This window comes from Harpia harpyja, chromosome 1 (assembly GCF_026419915.1).
Source record: "Harpia harpyja isolate bHarHar1 chromosome 1, bHarHar1 primary haplotype, whole genome shotgun sequence".
NCBI classification, from domain to species: Eukaryota; Metazoa; Chordata; class Aves; order Accipitriformes; family Accipitridae; genus Harpia; species Harpia harpyja.
Window position 1 is genome coordinate 61,888,306 of NC_068940.1, and position 20,261 is coordinate 61,908,566.

The following is a 20,261-nucleotide window of genomic DNA, read 5'->3' on the forward strand; positions in this document are numbered from 1 at the left end:
TTCAAGTTCTTTAAAAAGCTGTTTATTATCACAGTGGAGAAGTGGGAAAAAATGCCGCGTACAGAGAATGTCTTAGCAAATTACAAACAAGTCTTAAAAAAGTTACAGTTGTTTCTGAATTCGAGTAAACAAGGCTCTCGCTGCAAGCTGCAAATGCGTTGCTCTGATGAGCTCTACAAATAGTCCCATAAGACTACGAAGAAAGAACTGCAGCCTGAAACGCTGTGCCAATCAACAAGGAAACTCCAGCTGCTCCCAAAGCAGCAACCAGTTTCCCCAGCACGATTCCCAAAGCTTTGACGTGTTGCCTGAAGCAGACCCTCTGCCCTGGGTGAGTTGGAGGCAGGATGCTGTGAAACTCCTCAGTTTTGTCAAAGCCAGACTGAGCTGTGCTCAGACCTTCAGCCCAGCCCAAATGAGTGCTTGCAGCCCAAAATCACCTCCGAAATGAGTGGCTATGACTGGCACGGTCACTGGCACTGTAATTGGTGTACTCGGCTGCTCTGAGGCCATGTTTAGCTGCTGCAGCCCCGTAGATGCTCCTGTCCCTGAAAACACTGCCCTGGATGCCTGGTTTGTAACAGCCGGGCCCATAACAGGATTTGCAACAGGGTTGAGGTTATTGTCATGCTACAAATAGCTCCAAAGGCTGCTCTAAACCAAAAAAAGGGGCAGAAGTGTTTGCATTGAAAAGCTTGGAGGGAGCTGTCAGGGACATTTTGTACTGCTTTAGTCTATCAGTGAAATGAGGACAGGAGCTGGAGTTTTTCACTATATTATTTTCTACCTGGTAAATGAGCAAATAATTCAGTGATTAGAGCAAACTGGGAGCACACTTCTTTTCTCTAACACAGGCAAATGACACCTCTGGTGAAGGCCCTTCCTGCAGCTGTATCCCCTCCACACCATAAGGGCAGGCTGGCAAAACAGGAACAACATTTTAACAAGGTGCATGGGTGTCCAATTTGTTAAAGTTGCTGAGAAGTCTTTAAAGGCCTTGCTCTGGCAGCTGTTTTTGCAATTGAAATCCAGCTCATCTGTAACTGTGTGCCCTTTTGCTTCAGTAAACAAATGGCTCAGGTGCAGAAATCATTCATGTTAGCTTTCTTCCAGCACAGTCCAAAAGCCTCATCTGTCTCCCTGTGAAAAATCAGTGCTGATACAACAGACAGGGAGGAAAAGCCACTGAAAAATAATGAACACTAAGTTGTTTTTCTTCTATTTTTTTTTTAAACTGCTGGTTTTGTGAAAAGATCTATGAGTATTTTAAAATGTGTTAGGGAGCTGAAGGGACTAGACAGAATTGGGGACTGGGAAAGGTCTGCTACCACGTAGGAAACAGAGAAACTCTGACCTACAAAGCATGCCTTTTTCATGTTTTGCTTTATGGGGCAGATTTAGGAGATGGGAAAGTGAAGGTTCATTGGTCTGGCATTTCAACTGGAGATTCTTCTTCCAGCCTACCAAGGTTTTGTGGGTTAGTCAGCAACTGCGGAATTGTTTCCCAAGTTTTGGGAGGGATGGTAACATGGGAGGAGGAAGGAAAATGGATCATGCTTTTCCATTTTGGGTTCCTTGTGCACACTGTGGGGTAGAATTTGAGTTTACCTTTATAAAGCATGCCTAATTTGCATACACACACACACAAAAAGTCAAATACCCCACTCCAAACTGGTCCTAAACACTAATTATTTTGGGGAGGGATAATGTTTTCTTGCTGGTCCTTATCATTGCTACCTGCCCCTTGCCTTGCACTTTCCACTAATTGAAGCACAGAATAAAAGCTTTCTAAGCAAATCTCAATCCTTCTCTGTGCTTACATGTTGCTGGGAGAAGGGATTTCTACTTGACGCAATTGATTTTCAGTCATCCTTTCTCCCCACCGAAGCTAGGCAACTTAATATTGGTGTATTGCCACCAGCACAGTGTCTAGGCCAAGAGCCAAGGCAATGAACAGTCTGCTAATTAATTTTTCACATTTATCTCCAGACCCCCTCCCCAGAACAAACACTGTGAAAACAGGAGGTGGCAGTTTCTGTGCAGCCCTCAGGAAATTTTAAGCAAAAGTGTTTTACTGCTAGTTTTTTGCTTTCGCAGTGACGGCAGTAAGGATTTCTGGTTGTATAAAAGAAAATGTATTGGCTTCAATATGGAAAAAAAGATTATTGAAAGTAATCTGAGCCTGATGTATCCACTTCTCAAAAAAACCCCCCAAAAAAGGCAAAAAAAAAAAGCAGCATCTACAAAGCTGGCTGTAGTCAGTGGAGAAATAAGGGCCTAATTTCTAGGCAGGAGAAAGGTATTCCATGTTGAAAACATTGGTACCATGCAACTGTTACAGATGGATTATATTTCCAGTAAAGCTATGTATGTTCATTTTCAGTTAAGAGGCAGATAATACCGTGAGCTTGTGCATCTTGCACCCTTTCTTGCATATATATGCGTGTGTATATTTATGTATATAAATAAGTTAGAGATTATTTACATCAGTGTACAGAATAAACCTGCACTCAGGTATCAAAATGCATACACCTGCCAGTGGATTTAGTCTGTTAACACTTTGCATTTCATCTTCAAAGCACCATACAAGCATTAATTATTTACCCAGGCTTCCCATTCACTGAAAGGATTAAGAGTAACAGGCAGGGTAAGGGATGGAGCTGAGGGAGCGCAGCATGTTCATAAAAAGGCAGCTAATCATGTATCTCTGTCCTGCCATGAGCACTTCAGATTTACACCTTTATAAACTCTGTAGTGCAAGTGTAGCAGTAACCTTTGTAATACAAAGCTTGTCACAATAGGAAATTCTTCATTCAAAAGCAAATGATCCGTTCTTCATTTTCAAAAGCTTTGGCCTCCTCTTGGCTTATCAGGTTCCCATTCAAACTGGAGGGGAAAAATAAGAGGTATATGAAAATAAGGTAGTGACTGTTGCCCATCTTCTCTTTTTCCAAGGTTTTGGAGCAGAGATCACAGCTTTGTAATGCTGTGTGAGCTGCAAGCTTCTCAAGGGCACACAGTTGGGAACCGGCCTCAGACCGGCTACAGCACTGCTGTTCCCCCTGCAAGTATGAGGAACAAAGCTACTTCTTCAGAAATAAAAACTGAACTAACACCTAAACTTCACTGAACTAAAATCAGTGTTGGGATACCCAGCTGCCTGCATTTCAGCAAGCAGCATTTCACTGACAAAGGTTCTTACCATGCAGTGGGCTAGTTTAAAGAAATTTAAATAGTCTTCAGAGCATTTTGTGTTTTCCATGACAACATGGGAAGAAAACTGTTAAGTACTCAAGCATTATTAATGTGAAATGATATGCAGCAAAATTTTCAAGTCTGTCTACATAAAGTTAATCTACATTGTTATTTACACCCCTGAAAATGAGCAGCTGGGTAAGTGTAGCTTTCAGAAATGTTCAAATCTATTAAACCATTTAGACTTATGAAATTATTGGGGTTAATAAACACCTATGAAAATTCAGGGAAGAATCAAAAGACAGATTTGGGCCTGAAGATTGAGAACGATTGGAGTAGGAATTGATGCCTCTCTGTAGACGAAAGCTGACAGCGGCCTTTGAAAAAAACATCTCTTCCACATCTCCAGGGAACCCACTAATCAGATAGTGAGTCATCATCTTTCTAAGCAAGAATTCAGCGTCCTTTCACTAAAACAAATATATATATTTAAAAATAAATTTCATGTTCAATAATAAAGCAGTGGTGCTAAAACCAGCACAATTCTATTGACTCCTGAGCTCCTTGAGGTGACGGAAGGAATGTGGTATTTGGCTTTGTGCCTTACAATGCACATGTGTGACTCTGTGATGCCTACCTAATCTAAACCAAGCAAATCTTACAAAAAGTTAATCTTCTTGTAGCTTAGCACTTTCAGTGTGTTTGGAGCACCACCCAAAGAAAATACAAGCACAAATTCTATGAACCAAATTAGTAATGCTAATTAAATGTAACCATCTCCTGCTTGTTGGGATTTAGCTCCTGAAAAGCACGAACATGTTCAGAAGTTTAAAAATAAATCAGGACAATCAAAACTTGGTCTATAAATTTAGGCCCCAATTCTGCAGACACATATGTTCTGCGAATCAGTGGTACAGACAGACGTGAACTGACAAAACTCCTTGACATTCGTAACACACATGGAAGTGTTTCAATGACAGAGGCTTTTTACCTATCTGAAACCCACAGCTGGAACTACAACCCCTGCCTCACAGAAACTTGCTCTGAATTTTGTAGGCTGTAGGAAAGTAGTAATGGCAGGAGTATTTTAAAGGGAAAGAAAGTTTACAAAGTGAGCCTTTGAGGAAGGGATCTTTACCACACTTCTTTAATAGCTGTGTTCTCCTTGAGAGCTTCGCTGAGGTACTTCACCCCTTTGGCTGTAATTTGATTCTGGATAAGCCTAAAAAGAAAGAACTTCATGTCAGACTAACATACAAACTAATTTATGGTGCATGCACAACCTATGCTCAGCTTGATGTCAAGGAGCAAAGGTGTCTGTTTGCCACAAGACGACAGTTGTGATTTCTATCTGTGAGGATGGTACACAGTATTGGTCAAATGCCCCACATGCACTTTCAGAAAAAGAGCCCAGAGTATTAGTCTTTTCCTTTTAATCTTGCATCTGGTTGCATTCTGGAAATACTGAGCTTAATTACACAGTTGACAAATTTCTCCTAAGAACTGTTTACTACGGGCATGGGATTGTGATATTTGGACTCTTTGAGACAGACTAACCTCTTAGCTCTGTTTTCTTAAGAACACTGTGAGACATTTTTAAGTGATGTACAGAAAATTCTGAGCACAGAACTTATGTAGGCCTAGTGTCTTAGCAGTTGTAGTCTAGAGGTTGCCAAATCCTCCTGTCTTGTTTATCAGACCAGCAAGATCTTTGAAAAATAAGGCATTGAATTTGACTGGTATGAGCAGGTGCAAGTCCCAGTGAAGGCACCTTTGCAGCTGTAAAGTATGTCTCATCTGAGCTGAGGGGAAAAAAATTATACAAAAGATCCTCAAGTAGCACAACTGATGAAGCAGTAGGTAACTCTTATTAACCACTGTAGACCATTCCCCTAGCTAAAAATGAACAAAGCCCCCTAATCTGCATGAGTATAAAAACACTCATCAGCCTAGCCTAATTCAATACTTACCTTTCAGTCTACCATGGGGTGCCCCATAGCTGTACCATTTCGTGCGACTGGCTGCATGAATCCCACAGGATTCAGGATGAGGCTGAAAATTGGAATGAATTGAACGATCTCTTAGGGAGGGAGGGAGGCATTCCCATTAAAGGACTTTCTGCACTTGGTAAATGAATCAAAATGAAAAGGGATCCAGTAGATTCTTTCAACTACTGGAAAAACACTTTAATTCTGCCTCAAGTTCAACTATCTATATAGGTCCCTACCTTCTGGAGGTATCCACAGGTATCACCAACAAAGTAGAATATAAATTTGTCTACTGGCAGAAACCCCTGGACAATACTGAGCCATGGTAAAGACATGTATCTAGATGACTATGCCTGCTTTGGATGGGGAAAGTTTTATTATGAATTCAACCCAAACTGCTCAGTGAAGCATATCTGCAGCTGTGCGCAAAGAAATCAAGCCAACGCCCCCCCCCTTTTTATTTTCAGGGTGATGGGCACCAGAGCTTCTACTGCTTTCAAAAGAGGCTACAAGTACTTGGCACCTCTGACAACCGGCACACTTCCTAAGGGGCAGGAACTCGGATTAATACAGGGAATGCTAGAGTGTGGTTAGCAAAGTCTTTGTAAAGCTTGTAATGGGACTCCATGTATTATGTTCTCTTGATCACTTGGAATGAATGGATGGCTATTTGTTTCACAGACCACACCTGCCCAACCCATCCATGGACAAATTCTTGTGAACTTCTGGATTAGAACAGCCAATGCTGTGTTTTCTTATAAGTTTAACAAGTCTCTTTGTGATTGCTAGAAATAATCCCTGGTTTCCTGGGGATTTATGTCTTATAGATGAGTGTCTTGCATGAGTGAAAGTGCTAGCCCTAGAAGAAAACATCAGGCAAATGGGACACGTATTTAAGTGTCTGTCATGTAGGTTCTTGGTTGAAGAGTAAGAGTTGAGCTTGCTACTTTCATAGTATGATGATAAATAGTAAGAATCATAATAAGGTTATTCTATTCTAGCTGTCTGCTTGTATTTTTTTTTTTGCAACTTTTGCGTTTGAGGCCAGTACTGTTCCCCTAAGGAGAAATGAAATCAATTAGTAGTTCGCAAGTTACCAGGACACACAAACAGCTTAAACTTTTCCCTGTATGAAAGCTAGTTCAAAATGCTAGACAGCAGCTTTATTAATTTTCCATTAGAACTGTCTACAACCAGTCAACTGCATCCAGACCATGCACAGAAAGCTCACTGTGACCTACATAGACTTGGAAGGTGAAGCTTTAATGCAGTGACTGCCAAAGAGCCTGTGCCTCTGTGGAATGTAACTCACCATAAATGCACCAGTTTCTTGTTGACCTTCAGCATCTCTGCAAAACTCACTGCTGCCTCATCATCCAGCTCATTTTTAGTCAACCTAAGTGGGAGAGAAAATGTTCACTCATGATGCTATCATTATTTTTCAGCCCCCTGTTTTTCCAGCTTGTATGTGACTTAGCTTTAGACAGCCAAAGGGGGATGTGCTGTTCCTGCCCTGAGCAGTTTCTAAAGGCTGGACACAAAGAGATACTGAAGAGAAGCCCTGGAGGTAAAAGAGGCAAGAGTATCAGATCTTTATTTCTCAGAGCAATGATCTAATGATACTTTCTCATGATGTTTTAGTGTCTAAAAGGTGGATGAGGTGTAATGGAAAAAGGTAGAGAATAGAGACAACACTGAAGAGGTGCAAAAACTGAGGACAAAGAACTTGACTTCAGATGATGGAAGTGAGAGAAGATGGGGAAAGCAAGATGGAGGGAGCAGAGCGAAGCATGACATTGGGACATTGGAATGTGTCCTAAAGGACACATACTGCTGATCCATTACTCATGTCCACATTCTTCCAAAGGGATATATCTTATAGCTTGCTGGTAGTGAAAGCATAGGGGATGAAGGGAGGGAGAGAAGGACGATGGGAGAGTAGGAGGAGGCGATGGGATTGGAAGAAATAAATTAGGCTGCAGCTTTCTCTGGAGAAAGGAGAAGTAGACCACACTGTCAATTACCAGAATATTTTCACAGAGTTGTTGTGTTGCATAGCTTCAGCAATACTTTTGCCTCCCTCTGTTGTGATGCCATTGAATGCGAGACTGGGAAGTAAAGATACAAATGTGTAAGAAACAGCCACCATCACTTGGCCCTTCCACTGCCAAATACTAGTGAATATCCTGGATGACCTGTTTCCCAGTTGTACAGTTCAGCATTTGGGTGTTTCAAAGTCTCACATACTTTGCAAACCAGTAAGTCCTTATGACTTTTACTAGTGAGAACAGTTCACAGGCACAGCCTGAGTGCAGGTCTATCATACAGGCCATAAGGTTTGCTGTCAGTTAGTTGTACTCTTGGGACTGCCAGCAGAGTTGCACCCAGTGATTTTGAGAGTCAAGGCTTTTAACAAGGACAAAGAGTTGTGCTTAGCAGTACACAAGTTTTTACATGCATTTGTCATCCCAAGTCCCTGTACAAACCTGGCACTTTGTCCTTTAAGTCCTTCAGATGCCTGAATATCTGATTCTTCTTCCAAACACAACACCTTCTGTTGTGTATGGAGAGATAAGCTTGTAAATGCATGCTTTCCATTACAAACCACAAACATTTCTTAGTCTGCCCTTCATTGTCTGAATAGACATTAGCAAAATCATCCAGTTAAAGTTATGCTCCAGGCTTTGAGAGTTCAAAAAGCATTTTCCCCCTCAAAAGCCTGAAAATAATGCAAGGTCTCAGAAAAAGGTAGAAAGGGGGATCAAGCAGGGCAATGGCACAAACATGTTAGCATGAGTCTCTCCTAGCTTCAGCTAAAACTAGATAGTCTCAGTCCATCATGACTGGGCCTAAAAATGGCAAATATGCTGAAGTAAAATGATGTAGTAGGGACTATCTTCCCTTAATCTTCGCATAAAGCTACCACTGGTGCTAACTATGAAGTCGAATCATGAAGCAAGATTAACCAGTGGAAGATAAGAAATGAACCCAAGTGCAAGTACACTGCAGAAGATTCACCCTGCACAGGTGCCAGCAAAACCTAGCTCTAGCCAGCACAGTTACTCGTCCTCATTTTTGCAAACACATTCATCAGCATATTTGCTCCTGCCTGAGAGTCCCTCAGCTCTGAGTCAGGCTCAAAATGTTTTCTTTCAAGTCTGATGTGTAGGGATGGATTCTGCAATTATGGGAAGATGGCTATTTCAGATAGCTTTTAAGTTTAAATATATCTAGGTCACTGCACCTGTTCAGCTTTTAATTTTTAAGCCCGGCTATCCACTTGCAGAAAGGAGGACAAGGCACCAGCTCTGAAAACTCTGGATCTGAAGTGGCAGCAATAAGCTCTCCAGTACGGTATTTCTAATGAAACTAGTGCCATGTGCCACCTTGTGGGGAAACCAAGGAGCCTTGTCTGCTCCCTCACAGAGGAGGCCAGTGGAACTGGGAGACAAATCGAAAGGATCACCATGAACCCAGTGCTCCAGCTCTGTGGAGGGACTCCAAAAGAGCAGCAGTTGCCACAATATGCATCTTTAAATCCCCAGCCAGCATTTGAAAGTCTGGCAGGGGATGGGCTGTTTTACACTGCTGGCTTCTCCTCGTGCTGTGCTACCAACTTCACCTGTGCTAGTTTGTGCCAGAAGGCTAGTTTGAGATGAATCACTGACCTCCAGTGAGAACTACATCTCATTAGCACTGAATGTATGGTGTCATAGCTCCACTGGAGTACAGAATGAGCTTGAATTTAAGAATGCCCCCATCCCTACCCAAACAGTTAATCGTCTAAAAATTACTTTGGTGAAAGCAGCTGTATCTTCGCAACAGAAACTGTTAACACTGAGCTTACTGGGAGCCTTATTCTGTGACAGCTGGTGCATTGTTCTGCTAATGCTCTCAGATCAAAATGGCACCCACTGACCATGTGCTTTCACAAATGCCAGTAACTCTGTGCAGCATGAGGGGAGGAGGTGCAGACAGAGGAAAGGATGCCAGCCCTGCAGTATTTTTAACTTGCTTAATGGCTGCACAGGGCTTTTTGATTAAATCTGGCCTCTTCCTTGCACCAGGAGCCTGTTGGTTACACAATAATACCAGATGGCATTCCAAGCTATCGCTTGGTGGGAAGACCCATCGCTTCAAAGCACAGTGGGAAAGCCAGCACTACACCGAGCTGCCTGGCTGTGCTGGTGTTTTACCTCACGTTTGTTAATGTGGGGTGGTTCCTCAGGGCCTCTGCAAATGCCTTTGCTCCTTCGTCTCCAACTTGATTACCCCACATCCTGATGAAGAGAGGAAACCAGGACATATCAGGTGGGCTGCTCTACGGCCCCTGGGTGTTGCATTCTCCCTTTTTCTCTACCCTCCCCTCCTGCTTCCCCGCTCCCCCCACCTCCCCCCCCAATTACTTCACAGTCTTTCAGGCTTGTGAGAAACCTGGCAGGTACCCTCCCTGCTGAGCCAGACATGTTCCACTCCCTGCATGCCACACCACCGGCCTCTGCTGACTCACCAGTACCCTAAGGCCACAGCACAGAAGCAGCTCTAGGATCCAGCTTGCTGCAGTGGGAGTGCTTTTGGGATCACCTTGCTGCACTGGGCAAACCCTCTGCAGCCCTGTACCCTTATGGGGTAAAGGAGTCTTGTGGTCCTGTACAGTGAGCTGCCATGAGAAATACACCAAGTCCTAAATTCTATCATTTCCCTGCTCAGCATCTCCTCCCCATACCCCTGCTGTGGTTTTCCTGTTTCCTGTTAGGCACAGACTGGCCTTAACACAGTGGAAAGTACAGGTCTTGGGAAAGACTCCCCAGATGCAAAACTGCACGGGGACCCACAGCCAAATGGGTGACTTTCTGAAGTGAACTGCTCTACAAGCTCCCCCTCTCCTTCAGAATAGTCTAGCAAAACAGTTACAGTTCCTTCAGTGTTATACCCAAGTGGTATCTCCTCTCTCGCCAAGAGAAAGATCAAAATCTCACAGAGACAGTATGACCTTGGGCTCTTCCACACATTCGTAAGGAATAGTATTTCCAATGGCAAAACAACCCTTGGCAACACAAAGGGTTAAGAGAAGGTGACGTGGTAAAAGCTGCAGAGAATTGATCAACATTTAATAGCAGTATCTGGTCAAATCCTTTCTATGCAGACCAACCACTTTGAAAATTCACCCTATATTATGAGGTTTGACAGCACCTCTGATGAAGTATAAGGTGTTTTTTTTTTTTTTACAGGGATCATGGCTTGATGACTCAGAGCCACACTCAGCTTGATGGGTAATTAGTTGGCAGCTCTTTTAAAATCAGTTGAGCTTTGTGGTATCTAAACACGTCCACTTCCAGTAAGAAGTTCCCCAGAACTTCCTTGTCCTTCAGACCCAGTGCAGTTTGTTATGTAAATGCTGAATATATCTGTTTAAACATTTCTGTCCAAGCTATCCTAAATCCAGTTGGAGTGGTTGTTTCCTCCACAGGAGAAAACAGGAGTCCTTCACTGAATTTGCAGCAAGTACAGCACAGCAGATCCAGCTATATGACAATGGAAGTGTACATGCTGTTCACTGTACTTGTGAAATGTTGTAGAACAACAAAATTAAAGGCCAAAAATCTGATTGTTCAAATCTGATTTTCATATTTAAGGGTTATTGTGATATTCAGAATGGCCAAACAGAGGTTTTAATTCCATGTATTTGAGTATTACATTCTGAGAAAAATGTTCTCCTGTAGAGTGGAAAGAGAAACTGGGATTTGCCAGAGCGGGGGAAAAAAAAAAAAATAAATCAAACCCTCAAGTCTAGCACCTCTCCTGAGAAAGAGGACAGGGACTAAAGGTTTAGAGTATATTCAGAGCTCTCTCCAATAATAGCACACTCTCCAGTTAGCGACAGACTAGAGAGAAGGATGATGGGAATTCCTTTTTATTCTCCCAGCTCGCAAATTTATCAGACTTGATGCAGAAGGTTTGACAACTATAACAATGACACTCAATAACTAGGTACACTGCCAATAGTCATAAAACTACCCAGACTTAAAAATGACCAAATATCTCTAGAACAGCTGTGTTGCCGTAAGAAAAGCGGCTATCTTTACATACTGTCCTCTTACTAGTTTGTCTCTCCTTTAAGGTTCTGTCAGAACAGGGAAAAAAAAACCCAAACCCAAACCAAGTATTGTATTAACTGGAGAAAAATAAAGCAGCTCTCCTTTTCCCTCCAAGTGGAAAAGACAGCTATGCTTCTGCACCAGTTTGTTCTAATGCCACCATTGGGGGGGGAAAGAATAGCAGAAGGAGAGACAGTAAGAATGAAGGAAGGAATCCTAAGGGATTTACAGATGCCTTGCCAAGATCAAGACCTGAGCTCTGCTTCTTAACACTGAACTTACCCAATTTCAAACATTGTCTTGCTCTTCTGGATGGCTTGGGCAAGGCACTTCCCTCCTTCACTAGTTATTTTGTTTGCTCCTATTCTGCACAAAATACATGAATTGATGAGGTACATCACTTACAACTGTACAGCTATTAGAATACCAGCTCAGAAAGCAATACAAGTATTTAAGGCTAATTAACTCTGGAGGCTAGCTACAGTTATCGAAGATTAACCTAGAGTAAAAAAATACTGCAGGCATTTGATCTTTGATTAAAAGACATCATTTTATGTTGTCTTTTACATATTTTGCATGTCAGCCCTCCAAATCAGAAGTATTACTGTAGAGTCTTGGGTTTGGTGCTCCGTATGTCAGAAATGAGCTTTAGAAACTGATCCTCAAGACAATGACCCCTGCCTACTTTTTAATATAGTTCATAGTATCAGCAGTTGCTACAGAGTACATAATTACATGCAGCATGTTTCATGATGCCACAGGGAACAGAATATTTCTTGATTGTGTGGCTACAGAGAAGACTGCAGCTGATAAGCACAGACTGTAATAATTTCAAGTCTTTGTGTTCTGAGCATAGGCTATAAGTAGTGGCATAGGTCAGTGTAGTCTGGCCAGTGTCTCTGGCTGGCACTCTACAGAAGACCTTTTCTTTTTTTGGCCTATGTGGCCAAATTACACATACATTGATGAAAAGAACAAACCAAAACCCCCTCAACCCACTCCATTTACATATGCACTCTATCTTAAAATAAACTCTGGGGTTACTATGCAGCCTGAAAGTAACCATCTTCCAACAGGCTTTTTTGTGAAAGTTAGATTAAATAAGCAAAGCACTGTGTGAAAGCAGCAAAAGAACCAAAGTGCTCTTGGGTTTCAACAGTCTGCAAATACTTCAAGTGGGAAGGATGTGGCTAGTGTGGGGTTTCTGAACAAGTTAGTGGTAGAACAAGGACTAGAACCCACAAGTCCCTGGCTGCTGGTTGCTACATTCATACCAACAGCTGACATTGCTGTAGTTATCTCTATTTTCTGCTATGGTCACAATTAAAGCATTGGTTAATGATCTACCTTTACGTCAAACTAGTGTTGTGCATGGCTGGACACTTATCTGGGGAAGTTCCAGGAATTAAAGGGAACAACTCACCAAGTGAATTTGGGGAATTCCAGAGTTGAGGTATGACACCAGCACAGCCTGACTCCAATGGCCCATAAAAGACAAGATACAAAGAAGCTTGGTACTAAATCCAAGTGAATTTGCCTATTGCAAGGGGCAGAAAGGTTCATGCACCACTTAAGCCTCACTCAGGTGCTCAGACTGAATTTAGGTAAAGAACAGGTCTCATGCTCTCCTTTTGCTTACTACTATATTCCAGTAAAGACTATGGATTCAAGAGTTTCACCTGCTGCCATTCACTGCTAGACTACTGTAAAAGAACATACAAATGCAGCTTAAGTTATATTTTATTTGAAATGTAATTTTTATCTTTTTTCCACTCTCCCTCCCGTTTCAAGTTGGTTTACCTTAATTAGGATACTGTAGAAAGGAAAAAACAAAAATCCAACATACTTAACGTATTCAAGGCTTGAACACTCTTCAATTAGTTTTGCAACATATTTGGCTCCGACATCAGTGATTTGATTGTTGTACAAGCTTAAAGAAAAATCACATTGGTAAAAATAGGTTATTCCTGCTTTTACTTTAATACTTACAACCTGAATGTTTTATAATGCACACATAACCTCTATCTTTTTTGTATGGCTTTGTACACATTCACAGTTGCTTGTATTTCTATTTTGATATACAATTCATATTGTAAAGGGCTAGATATAAAATACTATAAATCATGGGAAAATATTTATATAATTTTTTTAATATATGGTCTCCCCAAGCAAACAAAACTTCCCTTTATTTCTGTATTAGTACAGAGACAATATTGCCAGAAGAGAAGTTAGAAAACACCAGAAGAATGTATTTTTTGTCTTTTAAAAGTCATAAAATCCCCTTGCAAATATTCTGAAGATCAGATACCTGAGCAGATGTACTTGCATTAGGGCACTGGAGCAAGGAGGCAATTCTTGGTGTTATGTTGACTTCTCAAAAAGTTATTTTTTTGTAGCTACTTAACCAAGAGCAGGAAGTCAGAGCTAACATGCCTTCCAGCTTCAACTTGATTAAGAACTAATTAAGGTCTTAAAGAAATTGGTACCATGAACATAACACTTGAAACTATGTTTCTGATATTAGTCTCTACCAAGCTGTATCTGCTTTGCATAGTTGGAATAAATCAATTTATGGCAGAGAGACCAGGAGGCTCTAGCTATAAAGCACACACTCTCTTGCTGACGCTCTCTCCCACCTCCACAGCTATAGAAGGTTTTAGGTATAAAGCTAGCATGCCCACACAGTTCAGTAACCTGACAGTGGTCTGCACTGTGTTATAGAAGGGCTTGATGTCAGTGGACGTCACCCTGTGATGCAGTGCAATGGGAGTGGAAGCTGCGGTCCTTTTCCCAGTGAACTGTTACAGGATGGCAGTTGAATAATTTCTGACACAAAGTGCTGCTTTGCTTAAGTTCAGTAAATGAGGAGGTAACTGTGGTTTCCACCCCACCTTTGCTGTATCAGTACTGCCAGCATTGCAGTTTTATTTTCTAGTATCAACATCTATTGTTTTGCTCCTAATTGGTACATACCCTAAGAAAGTCACAATTTGGTACTTGGAGAGTTCTTCGTACAAGATCTTTACTCCATGATCTGTGACCTGATTTACACTGAGCCTGGAATGAAGGCAATGAAAAGAAAGTTTGAATCAATATAGATTACAAGTGTTCATCACCCATGAGTTAATGAATGACTGGAAGCCTATGCATTTTCCTCTGATATTTTAACAGGTCCTTATGCCACATATTAAAAGCCATTAAGGGAAATATGAGCTCAGTTTCATATGGCTCACTTCAAAAACAACAGAAAACAAAAAGCCCCAAATCTCCAAGGCAATGCTCTGGAAGCTGTCCACAGAACTGAAAACAATAAAATGTATTAAGTCAGAAACCAGAGACAAACACCTCATCCTCCTCCCATGCTTACTGTGATTGCAGGAAGAAATTCTGCTTGACACCCTAGCAAAAGCCAGCTTTCCAAGCTACTCTTCTTGCAACCTTCTCTCTGAGTACCTAGTGAAAGCCAGGCATCTTCAAAGTCACAACACATTCAGGCTTCACTGAAAAAAGGTTGTGAAAAGCCCTGGCCAGGAAATAGATCTAGCATGCATGTGCTTGATGTTTCTAATTTTATTGTCCCAACTAGACACGAAACAAATCAATGTCAGTCATTCACAGAATAAAAATACTTCTTTTCACAGTTGTTGGGGGGGAGTGGGGGTGTGTTTTTTTTTTTAAACAACTCAAGCTTTTTCACCTTGCCTACATGGACAGGTTCCTGTGAAGCATTCCAATTCTGATGAATCACATTTTCTGGGTAAAGCTGTCACCGTGGAAACATTTTGACCAGCTTTAGTTTCTACACAAACTCAGAAGCTGAACACTCACTGCTGAGCAGCCCTTATCACCCAACAGCCTCCCTGGCTCTTGCTAGTTAGTAACTTAGTCACTTGGGAAAGCACTAGCACATAGCAGAAATCAGAGCCAATTTCTACAGATCAGAACAGTCTGCTTCTTTGAAAGGGATGGTTAAGCTGTTCGAAACAACACTTCCTGACCTGCAGAAATTGGTCATTAGAAATGAAAGTCCTAACATCAGAAGAGCCATAAAGACAAAAAGGCAACCTAACACACTGGTTTGGTGCTGGGGATGGTGTTAAGATCACACTGTGTATGGCATGATCATATGAAGGGACAAAGAACGAAAGCCTGTCCTTTATCTTCTTTGTTTTGTCTCACATACTTATGCATTTTCCTCCCAAGTTTCCTTATTGCTTTCTCTTGGGAGGTCAGCTGATTTGCAACTAATTAGAAAAAACAAGTGTCACTTGCTTTGATTTAGTCCTAGAGGAAAACAAGGCAGAGCACAGCCAACCAGGAGGAATAAATCCATTTATAAAAAAAAAATTCTCGTGAGGCTGAAGGAGCTTTAAAAAAAAAAAAAAGATATATTTGAAGTTCCTGGTTTTCTGCACCTAAATGTTTGGACAAATAAGGTAGAGCTACATGGCACAACCTCAAAGGACTGGAGGTGGAACAATCTGGCCTGTGATGTTAGACGTGGACTTAGTTCTCCCTGATCACACCAAGCCATGTCCTCCCTCCACATCACCTCAGGGAAACACCACATCTAAAGACTTCAGCTACATCCTTTCACAGAGTACTACATGTTAGCTTTTGTTCTGTGAAAGCCAGACATCTTGGCAGGATGTAAAAGCAAGAAATTCAGAGCTTTTGATCAAGGGTTATTGTGAATAGTAGATCCTCTCTCACCACAAATGACCAAGGGCAGAGATAGGCTCAGGCAATCTTCAGATAATGGAGGAAGCACTTCTGTTTCCTTTCTTTTCCCTTAAGCACTTTCTCCCATAAAAATCCTCTTTTGAGACAAAATTATTTGAGACAGAGCTAACTAAACCTACAGGGTTAAACAGTCCTGGCTTCTAAGGACTTCTTATCACATTTTCCATTTGGGTTTCCAAACTCACAGCTTGTCCCTGCTCCTGAAACTGGCTGAACAAAGATTTCAGAAGATCTGAAATTTTAATATCCAGCAGCCATAAGAATCCTCATCTTTCTCCACTTTCAAGATCAATTCCTCCAGCTCAGCAGTTTGTGGAATAAACCAAGGATAAGCAAGGACCTGCTTGCAGAGACTCCTACCTGATCACTGCAAGCTTGCTGAAGCAAGGTAGCAGCTGTTTTACTCCATAGTCATTGATGTTGTTGTTGTCCAAATCCAGAGCCAGGCGCTTTTGAAAGTGATGCACAACAAAGGAAATAGCACTGCAGTCAGCAGAGTAGGCATTGCAGTATGTGAGCTTGATGTAATTGGCATGCATGCGTTTGGCAGCCAACTTCCCCACTTTCTCACTCTGAGTCTCATAAAGGCACCTCAGCATCCAAACAAAGTTGGGCTGGACCTGGACCTGATTGTAGTTTGGAAGCCTGGACCGAGTGACACCTTTCAGGTGGGATTTCATGCTCTCCCCAAGGTATGTGATGAGTGTCTTTCTCTTCCTCTTAATAACTGCAGGCAAAACTAAATGTCTGAAGAGTTTCTGCTTGGATCTAGAAAGCAGACCACAAAGAAACAGGTTGGTAAAATGAAAGTGTTCCTTATTTCGGAAAGGATCCTTCCCTGCTAGTTGTTTCTTCAACCAAGGAATACGAAGGCAAGTAGGCTGGGCAGTCTCAGTGGAGGAACATTCATTGAAAAACTGAAGTAACTCCTTTGCACCCACTTTCTCTTCCATAACCAGGAACAAAGCTGTGAAAAAAGACTGAAGGGTTAAGTGCAAGAACTCATAAGTGCACTGATTGTCACAGCCACTGTAACCTTTAACTGTCCTGAGAAAGCCCAATTGCAAATCTGCTTCAGAGATGTTTACTGATGAGACCTCCTCCTGCTCGAAGATAAAGAAAGAGTTCTCCATCCCTTTGTATGCCATTTTACCCAAAGCTAGAAGAGTTTCCTTTCTTGATTTGAACATCTCTGCTTGGCTCCTGGTGTTGTTCTTCAGCAAACTTGTTTTCAGAGATCGGTTCAGATGGACTTCAATCATGAGCAAAAATACATCTGTCAATGTAACAGAACAGTCTGGAAGCTCGTGGCTGTCAAACATGGAATGGAAGTGTTCGTAGCATTTAAAGATAATCCAGCAAAATAAAGGCACTGAACACAAACTGCAGAGATTGGGGTTAGCTTCCAACTGGTTCAATACCAGTGTTCGTTGCCCCTCATCTTTGAAAAATGTAGCAGTGTATTCCTTCAGGTTATTGCTGGAGAAACCACGGAGCAACACTTTCTTTCTAATGATGTTTCTTTGGATCTCAGTCCCTGTCCTTGCTGTAAGAATTTTCTTGGATCCCTTAAGAAGCTTTCCTCTGAGAAGGCTTACCAGCAGCACCAGGGGGTGGATGGGTTCATTGGGTGAACACATCTCAGGCACACTACTGAGATCAAAGTTGGAATAGATCTCATCGAAGCCATCAAATGTGAAAAGAACTGTATGAGGGAATTGCAAGATGTGATGGAACACCTCTGCAGGGTCCTGGTCTGGGTAGCAATTATATTTGAAGAGTAGGTCTTTCAAACATATGGCTTCATCTTCCTTAAAGCAACTAAACATCCTACATCGGAAACGGAAGAAAAATTTGGCCCCTATCTCCAATTCTTTTCTGGCCCAAAGGCTTTGTATCTTTTGCAGCAAGATGGATTTTCCAATTCCTGCATCACCAAAGACATAAATAGTCTCTCCATCTTCATTAATTAGCCCAACTGCATCATCAAAAAGGGCTTCTAACTGACACACTTTGCCTAGACTCTCATTGGTAAAACTGACCAGCTCCATAATATTGTCAGAGTAGATTTCTTCAAGCAGCATCTCTTCCCTCTGAGCGTATGACATAACAAACTTGGAGTCCCGTCCCAGTTCATATCTGAGTTTCTGGCAATACCTGCTAACTAAAAAGACAGTGAACTATTATTAAAAAGACTATTATTAAAAAGACTATGTATACAATGACCCACCTCTTTGGGAACTGAGAGGGGGTAATAAACAAAAGTGATTCTAACGTAAAATTGGTTCTTTGGCAGATTACTTCTATTTGTGCCATCATCATTCTCTTGGGAAATTCAAGTACTAATCAAAGGTAATGTGTGAGCCACCATTTCCTGAAAGCCAGTACTGACACTGCATTGCTTTAAGGGGCTGCTATCCTTTAGCTGAGACTCAAAGCCAAGCCCCTGACCCTTTGTTAAAGACTGTTTTACTCTCTGCAAAGGCTTATTGGGGTTGTTGGTCACTGATTAGTTTTGGCATCTGCCTTTTCATTGTATTTATATCCTACCTGTGATTTCTGTCAGGTAGGTGGTTATTCTTTCCTAACTTGTTAATTTTTATTATTGTAAATAGAAAGCATGTGTTTTAGAAACCGGGTGCCAGGCACCTCAAAAGATTTTTTTAAGATGACAAAAAAAAGAGAGTCTCAGTTATTGTGCAAAGTTGGCTTGTGTTTTTATTGCAACAGAAACTTCACTTCAGATGGGACCAAAGTAATTATTGTATTTATATAGTATGAAAAAACCTCTCAAGAAGAAAACATTCATTTCTGCAATACTTTAACTCTGACTTTTGGTATAACTCATCATTTAGGATCACAGAATAATTCAGGTTGGAAGAGACTTCAGAAGGTCTCTAGCGCTACCTCCTGCTCAGAACAAGGTCATTTATGAAATCAGATGAGGTTACTCAGGGCTTAATCTAGTTAGATCTTGAAAACCTCCAAGTATGGAGACTGCACAGCCTCTCTGGGCAACCTGTCTCATTGCTTGACTGTCCTTATCATGAAATACTGGCTATTCCATTGCCAAAACATCACAGTGTTGCTAATAAATTGTAATAGAGGCCTAGAAAATACTACAGCTGGCACAAAGTGGTTATGCCATTATGCTACATATCCAAAAACAAACGCAGAAAGAGCTTGACTTTAGCAAAACAGGATGTAATATATCAACTTGACTGTTGTGTTATACAGTGTGCCTTTTAATTATTTGGCTACCACTGCTAGCAAGCACAGCATACGCACAATTATCTTCCCTGGCTGTGCCTGCCTAGACTCTCTTACTCTCATGCCACCCGGTTAGAGCTCCCTACACAGCAGGGTAGTTCTAAGGGAAGGGATATAGATGCATGGCCTTACCTGGATCTGTATTTACCACAGGTTTACTACAAATATCCTCTGAAGGCTTGTAACCTATTTCATCCAGCCAAGGCTGAAGTTCATAGTAAGCATCAGTGACTTTCTGCAGGACATGGATGAAATATTCTGAAACCTCTTCTCCCTTGCTTTGAACCAAGTCTAGAATTTTGCGAACCTGAAGAAACACCACGTGAAAGATCATTGATACATAGCATTTTATCACAGTTACACTTGTGGACTGCTTTAGGATTCTTTTTGTACTGGAACAGGGGATCAAAATCAAAACTGGTGCTTCAAAAACTTGAATTAAAATCTAGCTCTGAATTTGAACCATCACAACACTCACCTGCTGTTTGTATTTGGATGTTGGAAGAGAGTTGGCTCTGCAAGTTAAGGTCTGAACTTGTAGCTAAATCACATGCTAATCAGAAACAAAATGCATACATACTGCTCCTCAGGAGGGAACCCAAAGGATTTCCTCAGGCTGGCTAGATAGTGTATTTTAAATCCCACGCTGGTTAAAAAAAAAGGGGGTGGTTTCTCAGCGCCCTAAACTCACCCTCTGGTTTGTAAATACTCCAGTCACATTTAGATTTACCTCAGGATCTAGCCAGATCCAGAGCAGGGTAGGCAGAATCTCTCTCTGGATCTTAATGCATATCCAAAACCCTATAACTCTCCTTTTAACACAGCAATGCAATTTTGTAGGCTCTCTTTGTACAATGGACTCGCTGCCTGCAACTGTGACTAAAATTAATGGCTACCAGGCAGTGGCTGGAGCAGTTCAAGCCTAAGCACTATCTCGAAAGGCAAGGCAGAGCCTGATCTCTGTGCA

General features: G+C 41.6%; 1 protein-coding gene across 12 annotated transcripts in view; it reads right to left on the reverse strand.

The window, feature by feature from the left end:
- NOD1 (nucleotide binding oligomerization domain containing 1) overlaps window positions 1-20,261 on the reverse strand; it is a 29,855-nt gene continuing 9,594 nt past the window's right edge. For 5 of the 12 annotated variants that reach the window (XM_052797008.1, XM_052797018.1, XM_052797026.1 and 2 more), the window contains 10 exons: window positions 19,427-19,601; window positions 16,385-18,188; window positions 14,255-14,338; window positions 13,128-13,211; window positions 11,564-11,647; window positions 9,380-9,463; window positions 7,208-7,291; window positions 6,496-6,579; window positions 4,334-4,417; window positions 1-2,886 (listed from right to left, as the gene is read on the reverse strand). In XM_052797008.1, coding sequence (XP_052652968.1) covers window positions 2,814-2,886; window positions 4,334-4,417; window positions 6,496-6,579; window positions 7,208-7,291; window positions 9,380-9,463; window positions 11,564-11,647; window positions 13,128-13,211; window positions 14,255-14,338; window positions 16,385-18,188; window positions 19,427-19,601 — 2,640 coding nt within the window. In that variant the 3' untranslated portion in view covers window positions 1-2,813. Of the gene's footprint in view, window positions 2,887-4,333; window positions 4,418-6,495; window positions 6,580-7,207; window positions 7,292-9,379; window positions 9,464-11,563; window positions 11,648-13,127; window positions 13,212-14,254; window positions 14,339-16,384; window positions 18,189-19,426; window positions 19,602-20,261 lie in introns of those variants that run through there. The other 7 variants (XM_052797047.1, XM_052797058.1, XM_052797076.1 and 4 more) reach the window with 7 other exon arrangements.